Consider the following 27983-nt stretch of genomic DNA (forward strand, 5'->3'; position numbering starts at 1 on the left):
ATGCCATCTGTATGCAGCATTGATCAATTTGCTTCGCTATTTAAGAGTAGTATCGGCAACTCAAGGCGGGAAATACCATATTCAAAGTATAACTGAGACAGCTTGTTTCTATACTAAGACGTACAGGAGAACAGCCATTGATTGAATAGCGCCATATATTCTATCAAATGGGAGGTAATTAATGCATACTCTGAATTCAGTGGTCAAACATTCACTTCCATGCAAAAGAAACGCCCAACTCCCGTCGAGAACACAGAATCACCATCAAGGTCCAGAAGACGATGATTGAAGAAAATTAACAGAGCATAACGTCATAATCCTAGGAGATACCACCATGCTAAAAAGCACATGAACATACCTACATCCACTAGAATTCCATTGGATCCGCCTTGATGCCGGGTCCACTCTCGTCGCGCTCACGCTTGCCTGCCCGCTCTTCTTTCACAAGCCCTGCGATGAATGAACGGAAGAATTCGATATATGGCTTGAGACTAGTCTTCTCGTAGTCCTGCAGCTTGCGACTACCCTTCATGTCAGAGCCGTTCACCGCACTGCCTTCGTCAGGAACTTCAGCTTCCGCTGTACCAGCAGGGTGCTTCGCATCATATTCGTCAATCTCCGCGAGCAGGTTCATCACTGTTGGAACGGACAAAGGATCGAAGTCTTCGGCCTTGCGGGGGTCGATTGGTACACAAATACGACCAGTACCGGGGTGGATGACGAATGGACTCTTCAGCAAGTGAATCATCTTCTTACTGACTTCAGCATCCAGACGTGGGTAGGTATATTCCAAGACAATGTCTTGCTTGGCGTCTCGAAGGGTGGCTGGGTTTAGCGTGCTGCTCTTACCAGTCTTGGCGAGTGAATCAATGTCAGCCCACTTGCTGGTGCTGGCACGGCCTGGTGACGAGTCCCATTTCTTCCGCAGTGAATCGTTCAAGGTCTTATCGGGCAACAAGGCCAGAAGACGCTCGGCCTGCTCGGCACTCTCGAATGTGTCTTGGTCGCCGAGCGTGGTTCGAGCAAAGTCATTTTTGAGCAATTCAAGACTTCGGACAACATGCGGATGCAATGGTCGTTTGATGTTCACGCGTTTGCCGCTCTGCGAGCCACCACGGAGGATTTCAAGATATCCAGCAATGGCCCGTCGTCGATCATCTGGTAGATTGCGTGCACGCGGGTCGCAAACCCAGGCGTGAGCACCACGACGACCTGAGTATACCCACAGAATGTGTTCAAATCCAAAATCCTCCCGGAGGGCGGTGTCAATGACCTTGATTGCCATTGTTACGAATGACCAGCACTTGGCACAAATATTCGCCTTCACACAGCAAGTACGTATGTCGTCATAATCAGTCAAATCAATATCGAAAACCAATTCCTTCGACACGGGCTTCATTTGGCCGCCTCGTAGCGTTTTGCGGTCGCGGGGATTGGTACTATAGACAGGTCCGATTTCGAAACGAGAAGGGTTCATTTTCAGGATGTCCTTACGGAACCTTATCAAATCCATGTCAGTTCGGACGAAACATGATAATCATGAGGGTTGCAATTGAGCCTTACAGGTCTGCAGTGGGGTATGATTGGTATCGGAGATAGGCGTCATTTTGGAGGGTGAGAGCAAACTCGCGATTTCCGAAGTCTTTAGTGGGTACAATTCCGTGGTTTAGCCACTGAAAAAGGTATCTAAAGGGGAACAGTCGTTGGTAGAAAGCAAGCATGATATCCTGGTCCACACCAGAGGGCACAGGAGCCGGCCTGTTGAGGGTAGTCGATCAGCTACAAGGTCGTTTCTGCGCAAGACATCACTCACTCCTCCTGAGCTGCTGGGGATTTCATGTTCGCGTCAGGAGCGCTGGAAGCAGGAAACTCATCATCGTCATCGTCGTCGAACATGTCCGCCAGCTTGACACCGCTGTTTTCGGTCGAGGTTTCAACCGGAGGAGCGTCCGGCATCTCATCATCAGGTTGCGCTGCACCGGTAGGCGATACAGAGTGAGGCATTGTGGGGGAAATGGCGATTGCAGATGGACTGAGTTGCCAATTAAACACCCCAAACGGGAAAGAGCGACGCGCGACGCGTGAGAGACCGTGCACGCGTCTGCCCTATGCCCTAGGTCACGTGTTGACCCAAAAGGGCAATTTCCTATCTATGGCTGCATTCGGACGTCTCTCCTGCCTGCCTCGAGGCAGTTTCACGTTGAAGTGACTGGCCAAGCAGAAAGAGCCGCGAAAAGATTCTGACTACCACCGTTTGCGGATAAAATCCTCGCTGTACCTATCGCCCATCGCTAGGAACCTTGGATGACATTTAGACTTCCCAGGTAACCCGATGGTTACCGAGTGTACAGCAATGGTACGACACAGGTCAGAACCTCTCCTGAGTTCAGTTCCTGGAAGAACCCCATTATCTGTTTCCGGCGACAGGTCCATCAACATGTTCTAGTGAAGACTTGACCACATCTGGTGCGAAAGCGAGAGCGACATCTCGTCGTCGATGACAACCAACGACGCCACAATCGGTGATCCTCGATGAACTGCTTCCATCTAGAGACATTGTGAACTTTTCGGGATCGCCTTGCTCGGGCCATGTCCAAGCTCTGTACATTCTTTCAAGGTGGCACCCGCCAATAGGACGATTCTGCACCCAGTCGGATGCCATTCCCACATTCCAATGTACCCCAGACGACGCTCTCATTCGCGAATGGCCCTCTGCTGCTCTTGCTCGACGGTCTTGGGGACTTTTCGACGGGAATGGACCTGCGTTTCCAGGAGCTTTACCCCAATCAAAGGATTCTCTACCTGTCAATTGTGGTTCCCATCCCAATATGATGTCCGTGCCACACCAGGCCCCAGCCACTAGACTATTGACGGCCTCCGTGTCCGGAATATGTGTCCTTGGCTATGATAATTTCATAGCCAAAGCTCTCCTTTCGGACAGTTTTTGGTTGAGTATTGAAGTATTGAATCAACATACTCGAATCAGATCTTCTTCAGCTAACATTGAGGTAATTTGCAATCTAAATGAAGCAACATCCAATCGGCTAACCATTTTCTTGACAGATCTTGCAGATCCGGAACGGGTGCTGTCGATCTTCGATCTCTTTTGCTTTAAGTTTCCGCATTTGGCCACTGTATGGAGACCTTCTGCGCTACTTACCGAAATGATACTGCAGATTGTCACGTTTGCATCTGAGTCCACCATATCAAGGTATCATTGCTGAAAATTTTCATCCAATGACCTTGCATTCGGACCTTGGTCATCCGCTGTTGAGCTGTCACTGTTCCTGCATTCAGCCTTAGATGGTGACATTGTGGATCAGGTCTGCCTTTTTACTCCTGGGCACGACCGTGGCACGTACGCCCATCATGACTGATCGCAAAGGGCATATAAACTCGCGTCTCTCCTGTCGAACTTTCTTTCTCTTCATCCATTCCATCTTCACTCGTTATCTTCAAGTTCGTTAGGCAAGACCTTAATTTCTCGAAATGATCAACTCCGTTGCTCTTCTGGCCCTTGTTGCCAGCCCGGCCTTTGCCGGTGTCATGCAGGCTCGTGGCGAGGACTTCATCCGTCCCGCTGCTGAGACCTCTGCCGTCGTTGCTTCCCACCACGCTGAGGGCTGGGGTGAGACCTGGTCCAAGTCCGCTCACGAGACCTGGACCCGTCCCACCGACAAGCATGAGTCGACGACCACCCCGTGCACCACCTCGACCACCTCGACTCGCACTCACACCACCCCGACTCACACCTCGACCACCCCGGTGCACACCCACACCACGTCTCACACCCCTGTGAACCCGGGCACCACCAAGACCCTCACCATTGTGACCACCACCTGCCCTGGTAAGCTTTTCTCAACCGCCTTGACTCCTAATCCACCTGCTAACAAAGGTCCAGTCACCACCTCTACCCACACCTCGGGCTCCAAGACTTTCACCGTCCCTGTCACTGGAACAAGCACCATCACCATCACCAGGACCACCGTCTGCACCCTGTGTGAGGAGAAGCCTTTGACCTTCCACAACGCTACTCAGCCAGCCACTGCTGGCCCCACCGCCCCTGTCCAGACCACCAGCGCCGTTGTGATTCCTTCCGTGAAGCCCGCTCCTTCTCAGCCTGCTTCCTCCATTCCCGTTGTGCCTGCCCAGAGCCAGCCCGCTCCTTCCCAGCCCGCTGCCACTCGGCCCGCTGTCCCTGCTGCCTCCCAGCCCGCTGCCTCCAGGCCCGCTGTCCCTGCTGCCTCCCAGCCCGCTGCCTCCAGGCCCGCTGTCCCTGCTGCCTCCCAGCCCGCTGCCTCCGTGCCTGCTGTCTCCCAGCCCGCTGTCTCCAGGCCCGCTGAGACCCAGCCCGCTGCCGTCCAGCCCACCCCCGAGCAGCCCTCCGCCCCTCAGCAGCCCGAGCAGCCCGCTGCCTCGCCCAGCACCTTCGTTGGTGCTGCCTCCAACGTCCAGCCCGCTGCCGGTCTCCTTGCCGGTATCGTCGGCCTCATGGCTCTCCTGTAAACCAGTTGAGTAGCTACTGATGGCCGATCCGCCCTTCGGGTGTGATCTGGTTGGGGTTGAGCAAAACCCCCAACTTCTCAGTTCCTGGCCTCTTCTGGTCTTCGTGGTGCAGATCAGAGAGTCCTCGTGGGATCTTGAGTATCACTTTGTGTCTGTCTTGTTGTATGCTCCGCTTGGTCTTCTCCTCTCCTGTTCTTGACAGGGCCGGGAGGTGGGAAACAAGAGTTGCTTGGTCATTTCGAGATTTTTGTCTTTCTAATTTGTTGGACCTATAATAAATACGCTAATAGTAATATATAGAGTCTTATGCTGGATTCTTTTCTCATTTGATGTTCTTCATTGACACTAGTATACACTTAAAAGTATTTACATTCAAATGGATTTGCTTGAGTGGTTTATTTCTGTATCAATAGTTCCTATCAACTTCAGTGTTCAGTTGAAAACTTTATCGACACCCTGGCTGCCGCACTATTCGTAGTGAAACACCACTATGTATGGCTCTACCTTGATTTTCCTACCTCCTACGGGGATCCAAGTCGAATCCTGTTAACGGATATCCGGATTGGTAGCAAATTCCACGACGATACCGCAACCGGCACAATTCCCCTAAGTTGATACCAAACACTGCCTGTAGAACAGGGCTAAATATGACGTCGTGTTGTGGCATTGGCCTGTATGAGAGAAATACCATTGTTTATATGTGCTCTGGCTTAATACATCCAGCGATACAAAACGAAACATCCTGCCACAATTTCTCCAGATCTCCTACCCATTCTGACCAAATCCAAACCGAGCAAGGTCATAGTACTGACTTTTGATACCGATAGGAGCGCAGCTTCCTGTAATGGCGATGGCACCAAGTCGAATCCCATCTGCACTGTAGACATATTCCTCATGGGACTGAGTAACCCAGTAGTTGAACAAAGCACGTCTTGGAAGCAGTGGTGCAAGTGAGTAGACCGGCAACCTCAGCGTCATGGTGACTGACTTTGTCGCTCTTGGAGAACACAGCAGATCCCGCACCACCCTTTCCGGCGACAAAGGCACTCGCGCAATTATTGAATAGGTTAGCCGGCTCAAGGCCAAGACGTCCCTCTCCGAGTGGTCGCAATGAATATCGAACAATTTAATAGCACGGAACGTTACCCGTTTTCGACCAGCTTGTTACAGATATCCTCGAGTGCATGATTGCTAAACTCAAGAAGTACACTGGCAGTCCTATATCGGTTCTGGACTGATAACATCGAGCTATGTCCCTCTTCGATGTTATTAACACTATTAACACCATTGTGGTCAACGCGACTGCAGAGCTATTCTAAGCGATGCATTCCCTGCCAAAGCAGTATCCACAGTCCCTACGACCCTGGCCAAGGCTGGTATCTAGGCCACTGGTGCTGTCTCGATACTTTGCACAACATTCTCCACCACGTTTTGCACTGAGAAGGGCTAGCATTGCCACTACCTTAGGAAGAAGGTAGATCTTAGCAGCCGTCAAAGGATCTATTAGTACCGAAACTTGTACCAAAGCAAACATCGGCAGCAACTCTTTCACAAATGCAAGTGCTCCGTTTTTCAAGAGTCAGTGATCATAGAGTAGAGGTATCTTGTTTCGCTTTATCAGTGTTCGGACAATGCCAAAAATCTCCATATACTAGCTATTCTCCTCAGAGATAGCTGTAAATATTTACTCTGCTGGCGTAATGTTGAGAACTCTGAAAAGTAAGTTCATTTCGTGAGGCTCTGCGCTCTTCCGGTTTATTGTTCAGCCTTACTATCCTTCCCTCAGTGTACACCCGCGGCCCTGAGAGAGGGAGGTGCCCGAGGTGTCCGAATGGCTGGTTTACGTAGACTGACCGGTCCAAAATGATCAATGGAATCAACGATGTAGAAAGAAGACAGGGGGGAAAAAAGAGGAGAAAAGAAGGAACAAGCAAGATCTGTGGGATCGGCGGAAGGGTTGATGGGATAGGAGAAGGGGTAATATCGACTTAACTATGTATGATGCACGATCTATCAATGATACATGTTGGTGTCTGTCTTCTAGCAAATCAAAATTGTATATTTTTAAGAATTTAAAACCAAGATTGTTACTTATGCACTGCACATATATACGTCTAAAACAGAATCAACTCTCAACGCAGACCCTGCAGCTCCTGCTCAACCTCAGCCTTAACAATCTCCTTCACACCCTGCCAACCAGCCTCACGGCCAACATCCGTAACACGGCTCTCCCGCTGCTCAATGCCAATGAACTCCTGAGGCAAGATCTCAGTGAAGTCATAACCATTCTCAGAGCGCAGAGCGAGGTCAACAGCGCTAGCGAACTTAGCCGGGTGAGCAGTTGATAGAGAGATATGGGCAGCGCCGGGGTTACGGGCGATAGAGCGGCGGGAGGCAGCAACACCAACAGCGGAGTGTGGGTCCAAAATGTAACCACCGGTCTTGGAGCTCTTAGCGCTGCCGGCGGTGAGACCCTTGGGGAATGATGTGGAGTAGATATCGCGGATAGTAGCGATGGTCTCGTCGTTGCTGACGCGCTCGCTCTCGAAGTCGACCTTGGCGCCTTCGAGGACGGCGCCGGGGACTTGGAAGCCGCCGTTGGTCTTGAGATCGTTGAGCCAGCCACTGACGCTGTCGCAGGCGTGCTTGCGGCGTTCTTCGGCTGAGCCGGTGGGGGCGGACTGGTAGGAGAGGAACCAGAGGAGACGCTCGAAGTTGCTGCTGACGAGGATATCCATGGCGGGACTGTGGGTTTCCTTGACTCCATGGTCTGCAGGGGCGTCGAGGGCCTTCTTTGTGTAGTGGCCGCCGCTGCGGAAGAAGCGGTCGAGGATGTCGTTCTCGTTGGTGGCGATGACGAGCTTGTCGGCGGGGAGACCCATCTTCTTGGCGAACCAGCCGGCCAGGATGTCGCCGAAGTTACCGGAGGGAACGACTACGCGGACCTTAGAGCCCTTGTTGTAGGCGGGCGACTTGATCAGGGAGAAGTAGGAGTGGAAGTAGTAGGTCATCTGGGCGAGGATTCTGCACCAGTTGATGCTGTTGACGGCGGCGATGTTGTGGGTGGTGTTGAAATCCTTATCGGCGAAGAGGGCCTTGACGATGTCCTGGCAGTCATCGAAGGAGCCCTCCACTCTGAGGTTGTGCACGTTGGGGTCGAGGACGGATGTCATCTGGGCCTCTTGGATCTTGGAGACCTTGCCGTTGGGATATAAGATGCTCACGGAGATATCTTTCTTGCCTCGGAGACCGTAGATAGCGGCCGAGCCAGTATCACCCGAGGTAGCACTTCGAAGAGTCAGTCAAATGCTCTAGTATAGGAAAAAGGAACAGTAGTACTCACCCGACAACGGTCAGATGGTGTCTGTCCTTGCCAGTCTTGCCAGCGTTCATGCGGGTCAGAAAGTATTCAAAGGTGTTTCCAAGGAGTTGAAGGGCGACATCTAAAGAATATTAGAACAATTCAATAAGGGAGAGAAGGGAACGAACCCTTGAAGGCAAAGGTAGGGCCGTGGAAGAGCTCAAGCAGGTGTAAGTCCTTCTCCAACTCAACCAAAGGAGTACGCTCGGTGTGACGGAAAGTCGAGTAGGACCTTTGAATGATATCCTTGAGATCATCGGCGGGAATCTCGTCTCGAGAGACGTAAAGCGACATAATCTCGAATGCCAGCTCCTCGAATGTCAAGTCGCGCCACTCGGTCTCCCATGAGGCGGGGAGGGCAGGAATCTCCTCAGGAATGAACAGACCACCGTCCGAAGACAGGCCCTTGAGAACAACATCCTCGAAAGACAACTAGAAACAAAACTGGTGAGTTAGTAGCCGTTGCGACAGATCTTCTTTTTTTTTTGTATCGGGGTCAACTCACTCCGTACTCCGCACCCCGGGTGCTCAAGTATTTTTGTGATAGTGTTGGAGACATGATGGGCCAGTAATAGAGTCAATTGGCATAAAAGTAAATGATTCACAGGGAGAGAGAGGCACAAAGAAGAGGAATGATTCATCCCACCGCGGGGGCACTGTATCCCAATGAGGACTAGCGTCTCCGAGAGCGGCGCCGCTCACGTGTGCGGCCTGATTGGCGAAGAAGATGCGGATGAAGAAGTTGAGGCGAAAGTGAAGAGATGCACGGAAATTTATGGAATACTACTGTATTAGATGCTATTAAACAGCACTGTGCAGGGAGATGTCAAGTACAACCCCCAAATCTATTGTCAAAACACCGTTCTCTTCATGGTCTCATCTCTATATCATCTCTATATCTATACCTTTTTACTGGTCATTGACAAGCACGTAGCGGTAGCGTGCCTTGCCATCCTCCATATCAACAATGGTCTTGTTGGCATCCTTCATAGGAATCTCCTCAATCCAAGGGCGAATCCCCTTCTCTGAAACAAGCTGGAACATCTCGCGGATCTCGTTAGGGCTACCAACGAGCGAGCTCTCAAGCTTGATACGGCGCATCAAGTTGCGAACAGGGGCGAACAGACCACCATCCTCAGGAAGGCCAACCTGAACAAAAGTACCACCGGTCTTCAAAAGACCCAGATACTCGACCATGGGCATCTATCCAGAATTAGCCCTATGCCCACCTCAACACAGTCGACGTAGAGAAAGAACTCACCTTAGTAGAAGAAACAGTAGAAACAATCAAATCCAAAGACCGAGCATTGGCAGTAGCCCAGTCCGGCTCGTCATCAGTAGCAATGTACAAATCAGCACCCATCTTCAGCGAATCCTCCTTCTTGTTCATCTTGCGCGAAATAGCAACAACCTTATCAGCCCCCATAGCCTTAGCAAAAAGCACACCAAAGTGACCGAGACCACCAACACCAATGATACCAACACGCTTGCCGGGACCACAATTGTTGTGCTTGAGAGGACTGTAAAGAGTCACACCACCGCAGAGCATAGGCGCCGCATCAGCAGAAGTGATAGCATCAGGGATCTTAATAGCGAAGTGGCCAGGCACACGGTTGTACAGCGCATATCCGCCGTAAGACTTGTCGCCGTTGTAGAAGTTGCTGTTGTAGGTGCCGATAACCTTCTTGCTGCAGTACTGCTCCAATCCCATGGCGCATTCTTCGCAGTCACCCTGGCGGCCGAGACAGGACTCGCTCTGCGCGCCGACACCGACGCGGTCGCCGATCTTGATGTCGGATACTTGGCTTCCTACGCGCACGGCGGTGCCTACGATCTCGTGGCCGACACAGCAGGGGTAGTCGGATGCTCTCTGATTAAGATGGTTAGTATACTAGCCCTAACCTGGTAATTGCGCATGAATTGGGTTTTGATTTTTGATTAAGGGCCGTTAGACTCACCCAGCCACTGCGCAGAGTGTGCAGGTCAGAACCGCAGACTCCGCAGTGCGAGATCTTGATATCGATGTCGGTCTCTTCCCACTTCTTGGGAGTGAATTCCTGCCAGACCATGTTGCCCTCGCTGGCAGTGGAATCAAGGCCCATCCAGCCTTCGAACTTGTAGTCTGTCGCCATGTTGGAGATGTTCTATGTAGATTTGACGGTGAAAATACTAAGCCCTGTCTCCGGGGCCTCTGCCCCATTTATATCCGCGGCAGTGGGACTGACCCAAAGTCCACATTTTTCGGAGCTGGAAACTTCGGTGTCCATTGGAAATTGGTAAGCAGTTTTACCCCGACGGGATATCGTGAAGTTGGAGTCGAATGGAGACTCGGAAGGCCTTCGGGAAAGAGACTCGGCGTGTCTGATAAGGGCATAAATTGGGCACATGGAAAGAACCGCAGTTGCTAATTATTTCCTACTGCTGATTGGCGCACGTTGTGATCGGTTTGGCTTCTGTCTCTCTTCCCGCTCTTTTTTCTTTTTTTTTTTTGTTTTTACTTTCCCTTTATCTTTTTGCCCCTCGGTGGAGCCGTCCACAGGTGTATGAGGGTGGATATTCGCTACTGTACACGATGTACATCACCTCATCACCGCTATTCATTGTTCTATCGTCATGTTTCTACATGCAAGTAAAGGTGTTGTTGATACGTCATACATATGCAGGTGCTCTATAGGGCTTAGCCAAGCTTTACCACGCTTATCTGCATGCAGCCACAGCAAAAAATCGATATTTGAAAAGGCAAAGAAATGTACATGCGAGCCTTTTGAATTCCGTTGGAGAGATGCAATCAAAATTAAACACATAAAGACACAATCTATTCGTTCTGGCCAGATCCTCGCTTGCGAAACACCTGGACATAACACAACCTAGCCCGTAGAGTGGACTAGACCTAACTATACCACTCTAAAAGAGCGACAAAATATCCTCGTTAGACTTTTTGGTCTGATTGTTTTCTGAAGGAGGCGCAGGCGTGTTCCCTGAGAGATCCAGGCCAGAGAATCCGTTCATAAGATCAACACTAGGGCCGCCGCCGTTCCCGCCGCTCGATGAGGGTTGGGAGGGACCTGAGTCGCCAAACACGCCCAATAGGTCATCTAGGTTGTTGCTGGATTGTGGTGCCGGGGCACCAACTGCGGGGGACTCGACGCGCACGGGGGTTCCGCCTAGACCCTCGAGACCGGACATGCCGCTAGACGGCTCGTTTCGCGCCGAGGCAGGGGCACCGCCGTCGAAATCGATGTCCAGCAGGTTCTCGACGTTGTTTTGCGCCTGCGCAGGTGCGGAAGAGCCAGAGACGGCTGCGGCGGCTGCCGCTGCAGCCAATGGGTTCTCGCGCGCGTTCTGGATTTGTTCCCTGCAGATGGATTAGCAAGGTGTTTAGTAAAAGTAAGAGGACGGGTACATACTCGATAGCAGCGCGCTGGACAGCATCGGCACCGAACCGGCCAGCACCGACAAACTGCTCCGGGGGCTTGTGGTAGACGGAAGAGAGGGTGGACAGCTCAGTAAGGAGCTGGTCGAGGAGTGCCGGTGGTAGTGAGTGGATGGTGGTGACAATTGGAGGCTTCTCCGAGAGCACAATGTTCTTGGTCGCATTCGAATCGCTGGTGTTGGACAGAAGACGCCAGTAGATGTAGGCGCGGTCACGGACATCCGGGTTGTCGTTCTCGGCAGTGGCTGCCTGAAGCACACGCTGCACCAGACCTTGAGCCTTCTCGGGCCGCTTGAGGAAGAGTTTCACGACCGCGGTAAGAATCTGCAATTGGGTCGAAGAGAATTCTTCATTGAATCCGTCAACAAAGCCTCCCAAGATATCACCCGCATTGCTGATCTTCTCGGCATACTCTCCAACAATCCAGATAAGAGCGGCTCTGGCATTTGGCTCATCCAGCTCATCAATGCACTGGCACAGAGTGGGAATGATACCCTCGTAGCCAGGGTATTTCCGGAAGATGTCCTTGATGACAACAATCGCTTCCTGAACGACGTAGTTCACCTTCGTGTTGATAAGGTCCAGCAATGTGTTGACGCAACGCTCGCTAGCGCTCTCAATCTTGATCGCGACCTGTCCAATGGCTCGGACGGCTCGGCGGACGAAGTCCATATCAACTTCGAGGGCATATTCCTTCAATTCAGCCAGGAGCTGGTCTACATTGCGGTCATTTGCTATGCGCACCATAATCTCAAGCTTCTGGAACTTGACATATGGCGGGTCATTGTATTTGCAGAAAAAGACACGGAGCTCCTTTTGGAGAATATCGGGCTGCTTCTGCAGCAAAAGGTCAATATTTCTCAATGCCACATATTGCACTTCGGGAGCCGACGAAACCAGGGTGACTATCCAAGATTAGCAAAGGAAATGAACCTACTCCAGCGGGAATACATACCCAATGGTGGTGCCATCTTCTTAAGGTAGTTCTTCGCCAGTTCAGGGTTAACGTTCTTCATGTGTAAGAACACAGCCTTGACTGCCGCAAGAACCACACTAGAATTGACATGCTGGAACTGAGGCGCAACTCGCTCGCAGATATGCTCCGACTCCTTAACATCAGCCGTCTTGTATTCAGCCAGAGTGGAGAGAATAGTGACGCGTCCCCATTCTGTGCACTCATTCAATGCCATGAGCATTTTCCGTAGAGTGTTATTCGTAATTTGTAGGGCCTGTGTCTCAGGTGCCGTATGGTGAATCTCAGACAGCGCAGTCACCGAATTCGCCACGACCATTGGGTTGGGGTCACCGATCATCTCCTGGAGCATTTCCAAGAATCCGTTCTCGAGGGCCAGTGCCGGGTTTAGATCGAAAAGCTTGGCCACGCAAATCGCAGCGGTTTTGCGGACATACGGCGACTCGTCTCGAAGGGTCTTGCGGAGGGGCTCTTCCATGTAGTCCACCATCTTTTCCACTCGAATACATCCCATTGTTCGGATTGCCAGCGCACGAATCAACGGGTTGGGGTCTTCAGAGTCTTGTACGAAGGTGTTCACGGCGAGAATACATAGGTCAGGGTGGGATTTGGCGTAGTTCCTGCGAGTGGGATTCCACCGGTCAGCACACGTAGCCATGTTGGGGCGCGCCATGAAACCCACATGAGATAAAGGTAGACCAATTTCTTCTGCTCAAGGTCTGCCGTAGCAATGTTCTTGAGCACGTCCGGGAATAGAGCTGAGACATCCTTGCCCAGAGTCATGGCCATAATCGTCTTCTGAATGGATTCCTTCCTATTGTGCTGTCAGTCACCCATCCTCGCCCTAGACCCAAAGGTGCATAAAGGTGGTCAAATGCTTTGCTGCTGGACATACCGTTCATAGGCATACTGGGAGCTGTGACAATGGTCAGTATCATTGTTATTTCATCATGCCGAAGTGGACAGCGCATTGTGGAGGGGGCCGCATACACAAGGCCAGCTCGCAATTCAAAGGTCTCTCCCTTGCGGGGCACCGCAAAGGCGCCGCGAATCTTGTTCATCGCCATGACGAAGTTGTAACAGCTTCAGCCACGACTAGGTCGTGCCTCCGCCTACTCGGGGATGGAAGTTGAGGGTTGGGCGACTGCGGGCGGGATAGAGCTTCACGGTCGCGCGGGTTCGAGGAATATGGAGGCTGTTGGAATATCCCTCTGAACAATCGAGGAATAAAAGAATGGTGGGGGAGTTTCAGGAGGGATGGGAAGGGAGAGAAAGGATGATCCAAAAGTTGTCCACAAATGGCTTCTGGACCTCCCGCTCTTCTCCTTTTTGGAACCTCCGACTCTACCCCAGATCTTGTCTACGTCTCAATGGTGAGCTCAACTCACACTTGCTAATGTGCCAAGACTAACATGTATGCAGGCTAATCTCCCTAACTTGCGACGTCTCTTTGTTGAGGCCAGAACAGAGGCCGAGGAGAACGAGTACTCGCGGACAGCTGTATGTCACCCTTGAAAAAGGCCCACGGGCACATACTCATACTCTCTACTAGTTTTACAATCTCGTCCTCTTCATTTCTTCTGTCGCTGTCTTCAGTCTAGTAGCACAGCGCATGAGCGGACCAAAGGCCGGACGTTGATGGAATGCAATCCCTATTAACCCTATATTTCGATTATGAAGTACAAGTGAGATGAAAGCATAACCCAGTCATCGGCATTCAAGCAGCCCAGCTGCTGAACGTGGGAAGTCCACCTATTACAAACTATGTGATATCATCAATCGGTCTCCTCGCCATCGCTCTCCAAGAACGCAAGCGCCTGCCGTCCTCGAGCGAGCCTGCGTCGGGGCTTCGCATCGCCATCTCCTTCCTCTTCGTCGCTCTTCGCACCCCATTGTTTCGCACCCTGTTGGATCTGCTCCAAATCCGCTTTCAATTCCCGCTCTTCACGGATCTGGTTGGCTTTTTCCTGAGATGGCCGGCCCTTCATCCCGGCATCGTCCAGCATCCCCCTAAGATGCTTGATCTTCGCCTTCGGGGTATCATACGGAGCCAGCTCTTTTCCCCATAATTTGCGGATACCGCACTTGATCAGCCATCCCTGTAGCCGTTTGATTTCGGCCTGGTCTGGGTCAAGGTCCGCGTCTTTTGCTTTGGGCGCTTTTGGTGCTTTTTTCGCTTTAGTGGCAGCTCCATCTGCACTCTTCCGTTTCTGCGCGGGCTTGGGTTGGGGCTCTTCGTCAAGAACCACCGACATCTCGCTTCCAGAATCATCTTTCGCAGCTAGGGGCGGCTTGGCAGGATCAGATTCGTTCTCAGACATATCGGAGACGTCAGACGCGACCTTCTTGGGCTTTGGTGCCGCTTCCTTCTTGGCTAGTGCTTTGGTTCGTTTCTTGGGCTTGACCTCTTCACTTTCGTCAGATGCGACAGACGCATCGTCTTGCTTGTCTTCCTCGTCTGACTCCGGTGTCTTCGTCTTCTGGCGCTTCCTGGGCTTAGGCGCACTCTCGCCCTTTGCCCGTTTGGGAAGGGAGGTCTTCTTGGGCTTTGGAGAAGGAGATGGTGATGCTTCCGCAGGTTGCGATTCGGGATTATTCGCGGCGTTGTCTTGTGTTTCCTGTATAAGATCGCAAATCAGTATCGGTCCTAATATCGAAGCTCCACTCGCAATTGATGTATTTCCTCACCACTTCATCCCGAATAATTTCTTCGCTCCGCGCTTTCCAGTCATCCGTAGATTTGAAGTATCCCTCTGTAAGCCCTAGCTTCTTCTCAACTGCAAGGCGCACGCGCTTCACGGTCAACTCCTCCATGTTTCCAGCCTTGTAAACCGCAGCAACACCATCACGAAGACCCTTCTCAAGAGCCTGGTCAGAGGGAGCTGTGGGCGCGACGTCCACTTCCTCCTCGGAGTCGGACATGGTATACTTCGGTGCCATTTTTATATCGTCCAGTGGCAGTGAGAGGGTTACTGGCGGGGTTTCGAGTACAGAAATATGTAGCTCAGTATCAAATTTGGACAGTAAGAGAATATATGAAGGAAATTAGATGCGAGTTAGCCTGAATGAGAGCAATCCGTGAGTAACTCCAATGCGCGTCGGAGAGCGCGCATAGGATGACAAAGCGGGATCGAGATTGATCGGCGAGACATTTCACCTGGAATCATTTACAACTGCCCAAAAGCTCGCCAGTATCTATTGCTGTTCCTTTTTTATTTTGTTGACCTCTTCCGAAGACTCTTACGGTCATCTTACCCTTCATTTGTCAACTCTCGCGCCGACGTTCCGGCACTATTGCCTCTATTCGCCTCCGCCGTTCTCCGCATCTATTAGAAATCAGCCCTGACATACATACACCACCATCAATACCCAATTCCCCGATTACCTCAAGCATATACGGAATCAATGATGGCTGAAGTACAACCGGAGCGAGTGGATGCCCAATATAAAGGCACAGGGAACGTGTTCAACCAGCAACCATCAGCAGCCGCAAGCTCATCCAAGCAAGCCCGAGACGATGACTCGAAAGCCCCATTGCCCAAGGGTGTCGTGCTAGGCAAGGACGGCAAGCCGTAAGTAACACCCACATTCACACAGACTCAGCCAGCACCGACCTATCAATCAAGTATATACTAACCCGGTCAACCAGCTGCCGCACCTGCACATCCGTCGCCTCATGGCGAGCCCTAACAAAACAAGCCAAAGCCGAAACCCCAACAAGCACAAATCAAACGACAACCTCAAAAGCAGCCCTAGCGACAGCAGCAACCCCCTCCACAAGCGAAACACCCGCAGAGTGCCCACCAGACGTCGAACAACTAGGCCGCTCAACCTGGACACTCCTGCACTCGATGGCAGCGACATACCCTGAAAAAGCAAACACGGAACACCAGGATAACATGCGGGGGTTCTTGAAGTTCTTCTCGAAGCTTTACCCGTGCTGGGTTTGCGCGGATGATTTCCAGACTTGGATGGCGCATCCCAGTGGACGGAATCAGCCACGGTTGGAGAGTCGGAAGGAGTTTGGGTGGTGGATGTGTGAGGCGCATAATGAGGTTAATCGGAAGCTTGGGAAGAAGGAGTTTGATTGTCGGTTTTGGGAGGAGAGGTGGCGGACTGGGTGGAAGGATGGGAGGTGTGATTAAGTGTAGGGTGTTGAGGATGTTTAATATGTTGTATGCTTATGGTTGGTGTTGGTTTGTTCTTCTCTCTACTCATCTTGTTGGACATTTTGTACATTAGATATGCATATTCTAGCGAATTGATATAGATTGGACTTCTATAGAGATATATCCTGCTATACCTTGAGCTTCGACTTACTACGTATGCAGGGCTCTTATGAGTTAATATAGAAAGACATAGGACTAAACATGTTCGCATACAAACTAGATCGCTAAGAAATTATAATCTTGGATACAAAAAGACATCTAGACAGGGGACTGTGCAGGAAGTTTTGTCTTTCTCCCAGCCAATAAAAAAAAGCGCCACCAAACACAACTTCTCTTCGTGCAGATGAAAAGGAACCCGTTTTGTAACTTCATATCAAGAAGAAGAGAGGGGAAAAGGTAAAAAACCGTGAAGCTTCGTCATGCTGCAATTAAAATTGACTGGGGACGAACAGGCGCAGACCGCTGGCCGGCGCGCCGATCTCCGTGACATCCGATATCCGGCAGACGCTGCCCTTGTACTGGGGGTGGTACTTGGCGCCGGTGAAGGGATCTGACACGCTGGGGGAGCCGCTGTAGATCGGGGTGAAGGAGGCGGCACAGATGTCGAACTCGGCGAAGGAGTCGAAGTCAATGTCGATCTGGTCTTGCGGGTTGCGTTCGCATTGGGCTTTGATCTTCTTGGCCTGTTTTGCATAGTTAGCATGGGTATCAAGATGGCTGAGCCGGGGGATCTTACCTGATCCAAAAGCTTAGCCGAGCCGCCATTGGCCAGCATCCGGTTGGCAAAGCTCAAGGCGGAGGAGTAGTTGCGGTTGGCGAAGGCGAGCTTCATGGCAGCCATCAATGCCAGCTGTCGGTGAGCAACCTCAAGCTTAGGGATAGTGAAGTAAGCGGACAGCTCAAGGCTGCGCTTGAGGTTCTCAGGGGTGTCGGTAGAGAGAGTACGACGCTCAAGCTCAATAGACATGGCGAGGATGTATTCCCGGGCAGTGGCAATGATCTTCTTTGCCTGCTCTACTTCAGCCTCAGATGAGACAGTGTTGACCAGTACAGTGTGAAGAACGTTCTTGAAGATTGTCACACCATCCTCAAGCTTGTTGGAGCGCATAGCGGCGTAGCCCTCCTGCAAGTCAACATTGGCGACAGTTTCGAGGTCCCGAGGAATGATTGGGAGCATCTTGCGGGCATCAGTTTCCTCGACAGTCCTGCGAACATAGTTGACCAGAGGGGGAAGGCCAGGAGTCGCGGGAAGATAGGTCTTGGATGCCTTATAGATATCAAGGAAACGGCTCTTCAGAGGGGCAAATTGGACAGCACCGACTTGACGGTTCAGGAGCTGCATGGCAGTCTCGAAGGAGCCGGCAGCAACATGGTCAGCAGCGAGTGGGGAGTTACGAGCCCATAGGTCGGCCTCGGAGCTGCCTGCGCCAGCTTCGGCGCTTTCCACGTTGACAAAGTCGACATCCTCCTCGACATTGACATCATCTCCCATATCCCAGCCAGAAGCATCTTCTTCGTCATCATCCAGAGTTTCCCGAGCAAGAGTGGCTTCTTGCTCCTCCTCCTCGATTTCGAAACCATCTGCACCAGCCTCGTCATCTGCAGCACCCACTTCTCCAAGGAGCGCCTTTTCGAAGGAGGAGTGACCAGCTGCCTTAACAGGCCAGTTGGACTTGAAGGTAGGCACAATGGGGTGTGCAACCTTCAGGGGTGTTCGAGCGTAGGCAGGCCGATTTGATCTTCGGTGAGACCACATGCCTCCAAAATTGACTCAGCTTCTTCGGTCAAACCGTGTGATTTGGCAGTGAGGTAGGCAAGAGGATACAAGTCCACTTCCTTGAACATGTGGATTCGGTCCTCAACATCCCCACGGTAAATGGCGTTTTGGAAGCGGGAAGTGAAGTCGCCACGGTGTTCAGCGATCTTGGCCATACGAGAGAGCTTCTCCTGGTCACCTGTGGCTAGGTAGAGGAAAGAGAGCTTGTCGAAATTACGCTGCTTTTGGTAGGTCATTTCGACGGTCTGGTGGTTACCGTGAGCCAATGCCTCGGTTCCCAGTCTGGTCCAGAAGTTGGGGCGGTCCAACTCCCGAGCCATCTCGATGGCAACTTCGAGGTTACCACACTCAAGGGCCAGGTCAAAGCGGGTCTGCGGGTCCTGAACGAACTGCAGAGCAATCTCGGGGTAGCCTTTCTTCTGCAGATAAGAGATGATGCTCTGGCCAACCAAACTGGAGGTCTTAATGATCTGCAGCATCTCATCGTAGTTCCGCTTGACCAGGGAAAGTTTGAATCGGTACTCAGTCGGGTCAATCTCCAAGACGCGGGGCTGGGCGTTACGGTCCAGGGCGTAGACATTGCGTCCCTTCACGCGTACAAGGTACACGGTCTGGTCGAGGGTGCGGATGATACCGTTATCACCGTTAAGGAGCGAGTACTTGATGTGGTTGAGGGTAGAGTAGAGCAAAACACCGGCATCATCCCAGGTGGCACTCTTGATACGAATAGTCTCGTGCAGAGTGCTCACCTGCTCGAGAGACTTGGTAACGATGGTGACATTGTGCTTGCTGAGCAAAGCGCAGTACAGACCATCGTTAGACCAGACAACATACTTCACACCGCTAACAGCAAGCTCCGCAAGCTGCTTCTTTTGTTGGATATCGAAGAGAGAGACATGCGTAGGGGTAATGAAAAGCAGGCATCCGGTGCCACCAAAGTAAATGTCAGTCGTGCCAGCAGGAGCCTTGATAGTCTTGGTCGTGGAGTTGCTGAGATCCTTGATGTCGACCTGCTGGGTCGAGGGGTTGAAGACAGCAAACCGATTGCGGGCCACAAAGACTGCGGATGTAGCCTGGCCACGCTTCACGTCTGTAGGCTCGACCGCACCGGTAGCATCCCGGGGGAGGTGAATCAACTCATATGTTCCATTGTCGGCGGGTGAGGTAACCAGAATGGCACGTTCAGCGGGGTTGTAAGAGACGGTACGGGGAGGGACCCAAGGGGAGCCCAGCTTGCGTAGTGAGAGCATTGGCGGCGACTCAACATTCTTGGCGAAATCATACGACTTGACGTGCTTCTCCTTCGTGATGTAGAAGAGCTGGTTCTGGTAAATGGCGGACGCAGGACGCTCCCGCTCGAGCTTGAAGACCATAACACCTGTGTCATGGCCTGCGGCAAACAGGTTCATCTCAGGGTGGGCAGCGATAACCCAGAATCGATCGAGGTCGCGCTTGAAAGATTGGACGGAAGTACGCTTGTTGAGATCCCACACACGGATAGTCTTGTCTTCGCCAACGGAAAGGATGAGGTCCTGGTGGGGGTGGAACAGAGCAGCAGAGGCATTCTGGAAGTGACCGCGGCAAGTATCAACCTCCCAGGCCTTGGTATCACTCATCCGCCAGAGCTTGATCAATCGGTCGTCACCAGCCGATACGATCAGAGGAAGTGTGGGGTGGAACGACACCCAGTTCACACCACGGTCGTGACCTTCCAACACAAACTTAACAACCGCGTCGGTGTTCCCAAACATGTCGGCTTGGTTGGGGTTGGCTCGTGCCATCTGGTCTTCGAACGAAATCGAGGTTGGGGCCGAGTGCTTCTTTCGCAGGCCGGAGATGTCCCAAATGCGAACGGACTGATCCAATGAGGCGGAGGCGATGAGGTCCTCGGTGGGATGGAACTGGGCGCACATAACATAGTGGTTGTGACCGGTCATCGTACAGACTAGAGAAAAAGAGAAAGCGTTAGTCAATGTCAGCACAGGGGATTCCGGGGCCTCGTACTGAGTGACCGATTTTGCCAGTTCCAGATTCTAATTGTCTGATCATCGGAGGCAGACAAGATCCAAGGGAGCTCGGGGTGGAAAAACACTGTGCGCACATAATCCAAATGACCATTCAATGTGAACAGGCATCTCCGAGTCTGGTAGTTCCAGACCTTAATCTTGTAATCATCACCTCCGGACACAAACAGGGGCTGGGTCGGGTGGAAATCAATGCCTCGGACTGGGCCATCGTGTTCTTCGAATCGGTCAATGAGAGTTCCCATGCGGTAGTCCCACAGCTGGATAGTGGAAGAGTGGAGAGAAACGAGAATCCATGGCCTGTTTCAAGGTCAGTTCAGATGCTTCGACGTGTAGGTGTCCCTCCGCGGAACACTGACCGTTTGGGATGGAATGCGATTCCCTTGGCTCTGGAGGATTTCGACTCAAACTGGGCGAGAGATGATGGTTAGAATCTCCAATTGACTGTGCAGACACCTATTGATGGCGCGAAGATGGCTCCGAGGCCATTGGGAGGGGCGTACCTTTGTGAGCATGTTTGGGGAGGACTGCATCTTGACGACTTGGCCGGAGCCGCACTTTGAAGTAGCAAGCTCCGCACACTAGATAGTAAAGAAGAGCAGGGGTGACCACCGCATCCACTGCCAAAAGAAAGAAGGTAGAGCAAAGGTAAACACGTTGGACGGTTGGTGAAGCAGTAAACTAAACGTGGACTCTACTCAAGCGAATGCCACGGCCAATCATGCCGCCGGGCGGTGAGCGATCAGGGGGGAGCTCGATCCTACGGGGATTACATAGTTGACTTATTATTAGATCGTGAGATCGGGAATTATTCGATATTTAGTTAATTATATAGTAAAACAGAAGTGTCTTAAGTATATTTAACCCAACTTTGTGGAGTTGCTCCCCATGTACTCCCCATACTCCCCGCGGAAGCATCTGGAAGGCCATGATGTTTTGACGGGGACCATAACTTTCTTACGAGTTCCATCTCTGGCCTTCCTATATTTGTGTTTAGAAACTTATTTACTTTGACACTTCTACTCCGTACTCTTGTCTCTATTTATAAATCTCATTATGTACCTCGCAACACATCCTGCGCATAACTCCATTTAACCACTTGGACGAGAAACGATCTACAATGGAGGGTCTCTACATGACCGATCCCACCCTCGGTTTATCTGAAAAGGATCACAAGACACTCTTTGAGCAAACCCCAGGACTGAGTCCTTTCGATCCCGCGGGGCATTTGACAGACGAGAGTGGCCACAGCGTCAACGACTCGGGTCCTTCAACGCCTACACACGACATCGACTCATTTGAAGGTAATGGAAATCATGACAGCGATGATAGCCAAGTCATCAGGCCATATGCCATTGAGGAGCCGGACGACGAACCAGATGCCACATTGCCAAGGCACGATCTACCATGTCTTCCAGACTATTTTGAACGCTGGCAGCGAGACTTGAGAGAATATATGAACGGTCTGAATCTTCAACCTGACAACAGCAATATAACCAAACAGCTCACCCTGGGAAAGAGGGGACAGAAGAGAAAGCCAGTCTCTACTGCGAGCTCTACACATTCTCATTGTGGCTCTCATTCCTTCAGGCGAAGATCTACATTGGCAGAGCCCCAACGTGAAGTACATGATGATAACCGCAAAAGACGAAGAGGATACAGCGGAGAGTCTTGGGATCACCATGACACCGATTCGTTCCACGCTTTCAGGGAGCCCAAAACGAATGAAAGTTCAAGTTCCGAGGCCCAAACGCCCGACCTGAGCGGTACCGAGACCATGGATGATTCTGCAGCCGACGAGATGGACATTGATTGATCTATGATACCTGATTTTCTCTGCATCATCAGTAAAGCATGACGCGTGACGATTATCAAACGCGGTATAAATGACGTCATATTCATCTCATGGTACGCTGTAGAGTTCCACATCAGTGGCTTCTCAACTTCATTCTTCTCATTATCCATTTTGTTAGAGATCAGTATTGCGACTTCTATCAGACATCATGGTTACACGAACATCATCGCGCCGTGCGGCTCAGAAGGCCAAGGATGCCATTGCGACTTCCGCTGAGCCATCTGGAAGACCTTCCCAAGGCACGAAGCGGAAGGCTGCAACCGAGAAGGCTCCGCAGCCCAAGAAGGAAAAGACCGAGGACGTCAAATCTGACGACATCAAACCGGGACAAAAACCAGAAGATGTGGCACCGAGCGCAACGGAAATTGGGCCCCCAACGCCAGAGTCAGTCAAAGCACCAGCCGAAATGGACAAACCATCTGGACCGCAGCCCGATGAGAAGCCCCCGAAGCAACCTGAAAGTATCGAGGCGGGCATCCATAAGTCCGAGGCGAGGGAAGATGTAGTACCCTCCAACATCCTCGAGAAGGGCTTCATATACTTCTTCTTCCGACCACGCGTCAACATAGAAGAGCCCCACAGCATTGGAGACATTTCCCGAAGCTTCTTCGTGCTGCGTCCAGCCCCATTAGGCGCCGAATTCGACCGCGGCCAAGGCCCGGTAGCCAAAGACGCCCGATGTCGCTTGATGATGCTCCCGAAGAAGAAGTTCCCAACCTCCGGCAAGGAGAGAGACATGGGATTCGTTGAAAAGGCTGGCCAATCCATGCAAGCACTCCATGAAAACTTCATTGCTGGAAAGACATACCAGACCAAGACCGCGGGTGAACGTCACATCGAGGAAGCCAGACCTTATGCGGAAGGTGTCTATGCGCTTACCTCCACACCGCGAGCCTCCCATCTCGCATATATTCTGACTATCCCTGCTGAATTGGGTTCTGTTCAAGAAGAGTTTGGCCTCCGTGAACGCGGCAGTTGGATTGTTCAATCGAAGAATCCTAAGTTCCCGGGTCCGCCGGCTGGGCAGCTACCAAAGAATCCAGAGTATCCACCGCAGTAAGCATGGCCCTCAGTTATGAGGAGAAGGACATTGTTGTTAACTCATTCTTCGTTAGGGTACTCGAGAAGTTCGGAGACCTCCGATGGGTGCCTCTCAAACCGGAGTTCCTGGACTATCCGAATTCCCAATTTCTTATGATCGGCGAGGCGCAGAATAACCTTGGCAAAGCTGCGACTTCCCAGGGCGAGAAGTTGCCTCACGAAGAAGAGCCCGGCGAAGAGTTGGAGAAGTTGGAAGGTGAAAATGAAGATCGAATCGATGCTCTACAGGGTATGTTCCTGCGTTGATTTTCTACTGATCCTACTAGTTACTGACATACATACGTACATGCAGGAGATGCAACTGTCTATCAGGACCTGGGATTCGACGCGAAAAGTTACCCGAAACTGCCAACAACCTGGAACACTTGATTCTAAAGATCTCCAAAATTGGCACGAGTCGATTCGTGATCTAGTAAATCACTTGGAAGTAATCTAATAATAATTTAAAAAGTTGACTACCAAATCAGCTAAAACTTGAGCACAAATCATTACCAAACGTGGCACCGGAGCCTCCGCACACCAGGATCACATAGTGCGTTAGGCTCCGCATACCCACCAGGGCAATGATTGACGTAGATTGAGATTAAAGCGGACTCGGACAATATCTCAATGTGCAATAATCCCTGGAGGTCCGATCAGCGAATGGCGCACGGCACCACCCGCACGTTGTGTTTGTTTAGTTCGTTGCACTAACAAGGAATAGTTGCCAATGCGATGTCGGATGAGGGGGGAAAGATCTACAATGTATGGAACAACATAAATATGAAGGAAACCGCAAGTCAACATGATCACGGATCAACTTGAATCATTTTCGCCATGAAGTGGACTTTCTTAATTTCTCTTCTGTCTGCGACAGCACATGCTGCTGAACATATTGTCAACCAGACGACTTGCGCTGGGACGACATATAAATACACCGGTTTTGCTGGCTATGGATTCGTTCCTTCGAATGCTACGGACAAATATGGTGATACAATCGGAGGAATTGGCAGTTCAATTGCCATTGACCAATCATCCTGGCACAAGACAGGGCTGGATAGGTACTCAGGAGTTGTCTATACACTCCCAGACCGAGGCTGGCAAGATACATATCCCAAGATAACACAAGACCTCCAACTAACAATATCCAGGAACACAAACGGCACCCTAAACTTCCAATCACGCATCCACAAATTCACCATAACCCTAAAACTAGCACCCAACGCAACCTCCAAACACCCATCTCCCCCAAATATCAACCTAAAATACCTCGACACAATCCTCCTAACAGACCCAACCGGCGCCCCAACAACAGGCCTAGACGCCGACATAACCGGACACGCAAGCTTCCCCGGCTTCCCCCCACTCCCAGCATCAACCTACTCGGGCAACGGCTACGGCGGCCCTGGCCCGGGGGCAGACGAGTATCTATCGATACAGAAGGTCTAGCCCTGGACACGCACGATGGCGGGTTCTGGATCTCTGATGAGTACGGACCGTACATCTACAAATTCAACGCAGCGGGACGCATGCAACACGCCATCCAGCCTCCGCAGGCATACCTACCACGCCGAAACGGTACGGTCAGCTTCAATGCTGATTCGCCGCCGCTTTATAACCCGGATGCGGTGCCTGAGCCTGTGAATACGGAGTCCGGGAGGAATAATAACCAGGGACTTGAGGGGTTGACTGTTTCGGCTGATGGGCGGATGTTGTATGCTCTTATGCAGAGTGCGCTTGATCAGGAGGGTGGGCCTGGGAAGAGCTCGAGGCGGCCGGCGAGGTTGCTTGTTTATGATATTGGTGGGCATGGGCGTGAGCCTGTGTTGGTGGGTGAGCATGTGGTTTTGCTGCCTACGTATTCGGATTATATGGAAAAGGATCCTGCGAAGGCGGTTCGTGTTGCTGGACAATCTGAGATTCATCAGTTGCCGACTGGAGATTTCTTGGTTTTGGCTAGGGATTCTGGATTTGGGAGGGGGCAGGAGGAGACAAGGTCTGTTTATCGACATGCGGATGTTTTCTCGTTAAATGGGAGTCCGGTTGTTACTGATTTGAAGGGGAAGAAGAACTATGACGATGCGACAGGGGCGATTGCTTCGTCTGAGGGTGTTTTGTTTGACGGGGTTGTTCCGGTTGAGTATTGCTCGTTTTTGGATTATAATGTGAATTCGGAGCTGGGGAAATTCCGTCTTCATAATGGTGGTCCTGTGGATGAGTTCCTTCTTAATGAAAAGTGGGAAAGTCTTTCGGTTGTGCCGGTGAATTCTGCACATGCTGGGGCTCGAGAGACGGAGTACTTCTTGTTCAGTTTCAGTGACAATGACTTCATAACTCAGGATGGTACGATTATCACTTCTTGGGACCAAGTGGGTTGATGGCTAATAGTTTCCTAGGACACATGAACTTTGGAAAGTTTGATTACAAGGACGAGTCGGGCTACGATCTTGACACTCAAATTCTGGCATTCAAGTTGAAGTTTTAGAGCTTGCCGGCTACTGCTTCACTTTGATCACTCATTTCGAGAAGCACAGGAAAGGCCTCCACTGGCAGTGATGTGACTAGCAGTCATATACAAGGTCCCAATGTACGAGCAGATATCCTCCTTCAATGTTGTCTTGATTTGTGTCCAAAGTTACAAATACATAGCAGAACGTAGCGCAGATGGAAATCCTCATCAGTCTTCACCATACATAGACCGCACAACTTCATAGGTGAACATAAAGACAGAAACAAGAATGAGTGGAACTTGGTGTTTGACGTAAACATGGAGACCGTAGGGTGTCGTGAAAAGAGTACCGAGATCGAAGGCTTTGGCCAGATAGGAAACTAATATTTGATAAAACTTTCGAAGAGAGACGAGATGTCAATCAGGTGAATCTCGTGAAACTATCATTTGATGAGGTTGATAGCGTGCAAAATGTCCTCAAGAGACCATCCCGGCCCGCCAGGAACAATCTCTGCCCAGACTTCTTCCGGGACTGCATCGTTGGAGTCAAGTAGGCTCCAGTTAGGACTCGGCTCTGGCTTAATCCATTTGAAATCTTCGACCTGGCTCCAGCGGTCTTCGTTATCAGGGCGGTCATGGTTCAATGCCTACAGTAACGAGTTAGTATGGCTGGTAAGAAAAGCAAGAGCACCAGATAGAATACTGACATAAGCCTTGGGGATCCGACCAAATCGGACATTGGAACAGTCTTCAATAATGGGATTGCTAGAGCAACTGAGGTAGACATCAACGTCTTTGCAGTTATGCATCCGGAACTGACGGCATGAAACGACCATGACAGTATTCTCAACACCGGTTATATGGGCAGGACCATTCACCTGACCGCATACCAGCAAGCTTTCTTTAATATCCTTGGCGGTAAGACTGGCATACGGTTTTCCATTGGCCGTGGGAATGGACATGTCAACAATGCAGTGTTCCAAGGAGGTGATCGAGGCGGGGACTGTGGAGCTCGATCCGGAGGACGGAAGCATGATATGCAGTCCATAATGGTCATCGACAGATACAGAGGAGACACCCGTGGCGGCAAATGGACCACTGGCCTTGTCAATGTGAGACTTTGTAGCGAAATCATCAACTGCAGTGATCGGGAATGAGGTAGGTGCACATTCTGGTCGTTCATGGTGCTGGTGCTGCCTATCCGGTTCGTTGAGCGGAGTGGAAGGGTAGTTGGGTGTCTGGTTTGCAGAGGAATCGGCGGAGGAGGCGCCAGGGGAACGGTAACCAGGGACACTGAGCCGACCTGCGGCTGCAAGTGTTGCGGCGTCAGACAAAGAGATGGCAGAGGCGTTCTTCTTGGTCTTGAAGCTGAACTTTGAACGGGGTTGGAAGGTGGCACGTGTCTCGCTCAGTCGGTCCTGCAAAGCTTTGATGGCCTGTGGGGAGATCAGTTATGCCCACAAGGAACAAGACTCTCAGTGTGGCATACCTCCGCATACACCCTTTGGTCGTAAGTAGGGATATAGCTTGCTGCATCTTTGACTTCATTCGATAAGCGCACAATTCCAGCCAGACAGTGGTCTGTTGCGTCTACACGTTCACCACCCACAAGTGAAGTATCCGCGAGGTGGTCCATCTTTTGCTGGAGGTCTAGAATTCAATTTACTTTAGTGAGAAGCTTCTTTGCCGCGAGTGGGGGACACAATGGAGCATAATAGAGCATACCGGTAATCTCATGCTGGAAGTAGCGGAAGAACCGCTCCTTCAAGGAAATCTCGGATTTAGAGACCGTCTGGTTGTCCGCCGACAACCGACGGGTGTATTGTAATTCGGCTTCGGCCATGGTGGATAGAGAGGGAGATCAGGTAAAGGAAGAAAGTCGGGGGTCAAGTCTTGTATTACGTGAAATGTAGCAATGACGTCGATTCAGCGAATCATGCCACCCCGCACAGTGAGGCCGGATGGATTTTGATAACTTCCTTGTAGCTCTGCCTGTAGCTCTGAGAGGGAATGAGGTCAATTAATACCCCCGCATTCCAACAGTTCAAGCCACAAACGCAACACCTGAAAGTACAACGTGCTTGCCGGTTGAGTAGGGCTGAATTAGAATATATCCAGTTCTCTGCAGGATCACTGATAGGTCTCGGATTGACGCGAGAATCATTTCCATTTCTCCATCGTGACGTCGATCATCCCGCATTTCTTCGGAGCCTCAATAATCCGATCAGGCAATAAGGCACCAACCCTGTTTCACGACCGGTAACTGTATCCGACCAATTGGAGATATCAATGACTCCTTTTCCTGCTATTTCTAATTACATAAGGGTCCTCGGATAACGTGATTCCCGCCCGAGCT

At 51.2% G+C, this 27983-nt stretch overlaps 14 protein-coding genes across 14 annotated transcripts; 6 read left to right on the forward strand and 8 right to left on the reverse strand.

Annotated features, from left to right (window-relative positions):
- Positions 1-367: 367 nt before the first annotated feature.
- N7446_004129 (DNA primase subunit PRI1) lies at positions 368-2004 on the reverse strand (the record flags this gene model as incomplete). The annotated part of the gene is made up of 3 exons (XM_058512878.1): positions 368-1499; positions 1564-1758; positions 1814-2004. The coding sequence occupies 3 exons, from the start codon at positions 2002-2004 to the stop codon at positions 368-370; spliced, it is 1518 nt and encodes a 505-aa protein (XP_058374207.1).
- Positions 2005-3489: 1485 nt separating this feature from the next.
- cspA (putative cell surface protein) lies at positions 3490-4506 on the forward strand (the record flags this gene model as incomplete). The annotated part of the gene is made up of 2 exons (XM_058512879.1): positions 3490-3847; positions 3902-4506. 2 exons carry the CDS (start codon positions 3490-3492, stop codon positions 4504-4506), a joined length of 963 nt encoding a protein of 320 aa, XP_058374208.1.
- Positions 4507-5271: 765 nt separating this feature from the next.
- Positions 5272-5484, reverse strand: N7446_004131 (uncharacterized protein; the record flags this gene model as incomplete). The annotated part of the gene is made up of 1 exon (XM_058512880.1): positions 5272-5484. The coding sequence occupies one exon, from the start codon at positions 5482-5484 to the stop codon at positions 5272-5274; it is 213 nt and encodes a 70-aa protein (XP_058374209.1).
- A 1064-nt stretch (positions 5485-6548) lies between these two features.
- Positions 6549-8465, reverse strand: N7446_004132 (threonine synthase THR4). The gene is made up of 4 exons (XM_058512881.1): positions 8373-8465; positions 7996-8299; positions 7850-7949; positions 6549-7794 (listed from the first exon to the last, which is right to left on the reverse strand). The coding sequence occupies exons 1-4, from the start codon at positions 8424-8426 to the stop codon at positions 6639-6641; spliced, it is 1614 nt and encodes a 537-aa protein (XP_058374210.1). The 5' UTR covers positions 8427-8465; the 3' UTR covers positions 6549-6638.
- A 311-nt stretch (positions 8466-8776) lies between these two features.
- Positions 8777-9999, reverse strand: N7446_004133 (NAD(P)-dependent alcohol dehydrogenase; the record flags this gene model as incomplete). Its single annotated transcript, XM_058512882.1, has 3 exons — positions 8777-9070; positions 9129-9737; positions 9826-9999. 3 exons carry the CDS (start codon positions 9997-9999, stop codon positions 8777-8779), a joined length of 1077 nt encoding a protein of 358 aa, XP_058374211.1.
- A 772-nt stretch (positions 10000-10771) lies between these two features.
- Positions 10772-13340, reverse strand: N7446_004134 (putative AP-1 adaptor complex subunit beta; the record flags this gene model as incomplete). The annotated part of the gene is made up of 6 exons (XM_058512883.1): positions 10772-11222; positions 11275-12205; positions 12256-12893; positions 12956-13087; positions 13169-13189; positions 13264-13340. 6 exons carry the CDS (start codon positions 13338-13340, stop codon positions 10772-10774), a joined length of 2250 nt encoding a protein of 749 aa, XP_058374212.1.
- A 231-nt stretch (positions 13341-13571) lies between these two features.
- Positions 13572-13912, forward strand: N7446_004135 (DUF5310 domain-containing protein; the record flags this gene model as incomplete). The annotated part of the gene is made up of 3 exons (XM_058512884.1): positions 13572-13646; positions 13696-13773; positions 13826-13912. The coding sequence occupies 3 exons, from the start codon at positions 13572-13574 to the stop codon at positions 13910-13912; spliced, it is 240 nt and encodes a 79-aa protein (XP_058374213.1).
- Positions 13913-14014: 102 nt separating this feature from the next.
- N7446_004136 (putative transcriptional regulator) lies at positions 14015-15282 on the reverse strand (the record flags this gene model as incomplete). The annotated part of the gene is made up of 2 exons (XM_058512885.1): positions 14015-14891; positions 14962-15282. Coding segments are annotated over 2 exons (1164 nt in total), but the record flags the coding sequence as incomplete, so codon positions are not given.
- A 166-nt stretch (positions 15283-15448) lies between these two features.
- N7446_004137 (flavin-linked sulfhydryl oxidase) lies at positions 15449-16550 on the forward strand. Its single transcript, XM_058512886.1, has 2 exons — positions 15449-15845; positions 15923-16550. Exons 1-2 carry the CDS (start codon positions 15679-15681, stop codon positions 16416-16418), a joined length of 663 nt encoding a protein of 220 aa, XP_058374215.1. The 5' UTR covers positions 15449-15678; the 3' UTR covers positions 16419-16550.
- An 80-nt stretch (positions 16551-16630) lies between these two features.
- N7446_004138 (coatomer subunit alpha) lies at positions 16631-20984 on the reverse strand. The gene is made up of 6 exons (XM_058512887.1): positions 20747-20984; positions 20603-20652; positions 20224-20543; positions 18233-20164; positions 17179-18200; positions 16631-17125 (listed from the first exon to the last, which is right to left on the reverse strand). Exons 1-6 carry the CDS (start codon positions 20774-20776, stop codon positions 16871-16873), a joined length of 3609 nt encoding a protein of 1202 aa, XP_058374216.1. The 5' UTR covers positions 20777-20984; the 3' UTR covers positions 16631-16870.
- Positions 20985-21363: 379 nt separating this feature from the next.
- Positions 21364-22059, forward strand: N7446_004139 (uncharacterized protein; the record flags this gene model as incomplete). Its single annotated transcript, XM_058512888.1, has 1 exon — positions 21364-22059. One exon carries the CDS (start codon positions 21364-21366, stop codon positions 22057-22059), a length of 696 nt encoding a protein of 231 aa, XP_058374217.1.
- Positions 22060-22246: 187 nt separating this feature from the next.
- N7446_004140 (uncharacterized protein) lies at positions 22247-23568 on the forward strand (the record flags this gene model as incomplete). The annotated part of the gene is made up of 3 exons (XM_058512889.1): positions 22247-23154; positions 23214-23428; positions 23492-23568. 3 exons carry the CDS (start codon positions 22247-22249, stop codon positions 23566-23568), a joined length of 1200 nt encoding a protein of 399 aa, XP_058374218.1.
- Positions 23569-24015: 447 nt separating this feature from the next.
- On the forward strand, positions 24016-25663 carry N7446_004141 (esterase-like/phytase family protein; the record flags this gene model as incomplete). Its single annotated transcript, XM_058512890.1, has 4 exons — positions 24016-24239; positions 24330-24621; positions 24669-25521; positions 25575-25663. 4 exons carry the CDS (start codon positions 24016-24018, stop codon positions 25661-25663), a joined length of 1458 nt encoding a protein of 485 aa, XP_058374219.1.
- Positions 25664-26070: 407 nt separating this feature from the next.
- On the reverse strand, positions 26071-27470 carry N7446_004142 (putative tubulin-specific chaperone c; the record flags this gene model as incomplete). Its single annotated transcript, XM_058512891.1, has 4 exons — positions 26071-26274; positions 26335-27063; positions 27117-27277; positions 27353-27470. 4 exons carry the CDS (start codon positions 27468-27470, stop codon positions 26071-26073), a joined length of 1212 nt encoding a protein of 403 aa, XP_058374220.1.
- Positions 27471-27983: the final 513 nt, after the last annotated feature.

Source organism: Penicillium canescens (assembly GCF_028828765.1).
Source record: "Penicillium canescens strain IBT 15451 chromosome Unknown utg000003l_segment0_segment0, whole genome shotgun sequence".
In the NCBI taxonomy this organism is placed as follows: domain Eukaryota; kingdom Fungi; phylum Ascomycota; class Eurotiomycetes; order Eurotiales; family Aspergillaceae; genus Penicillium; species Penicillium canescens.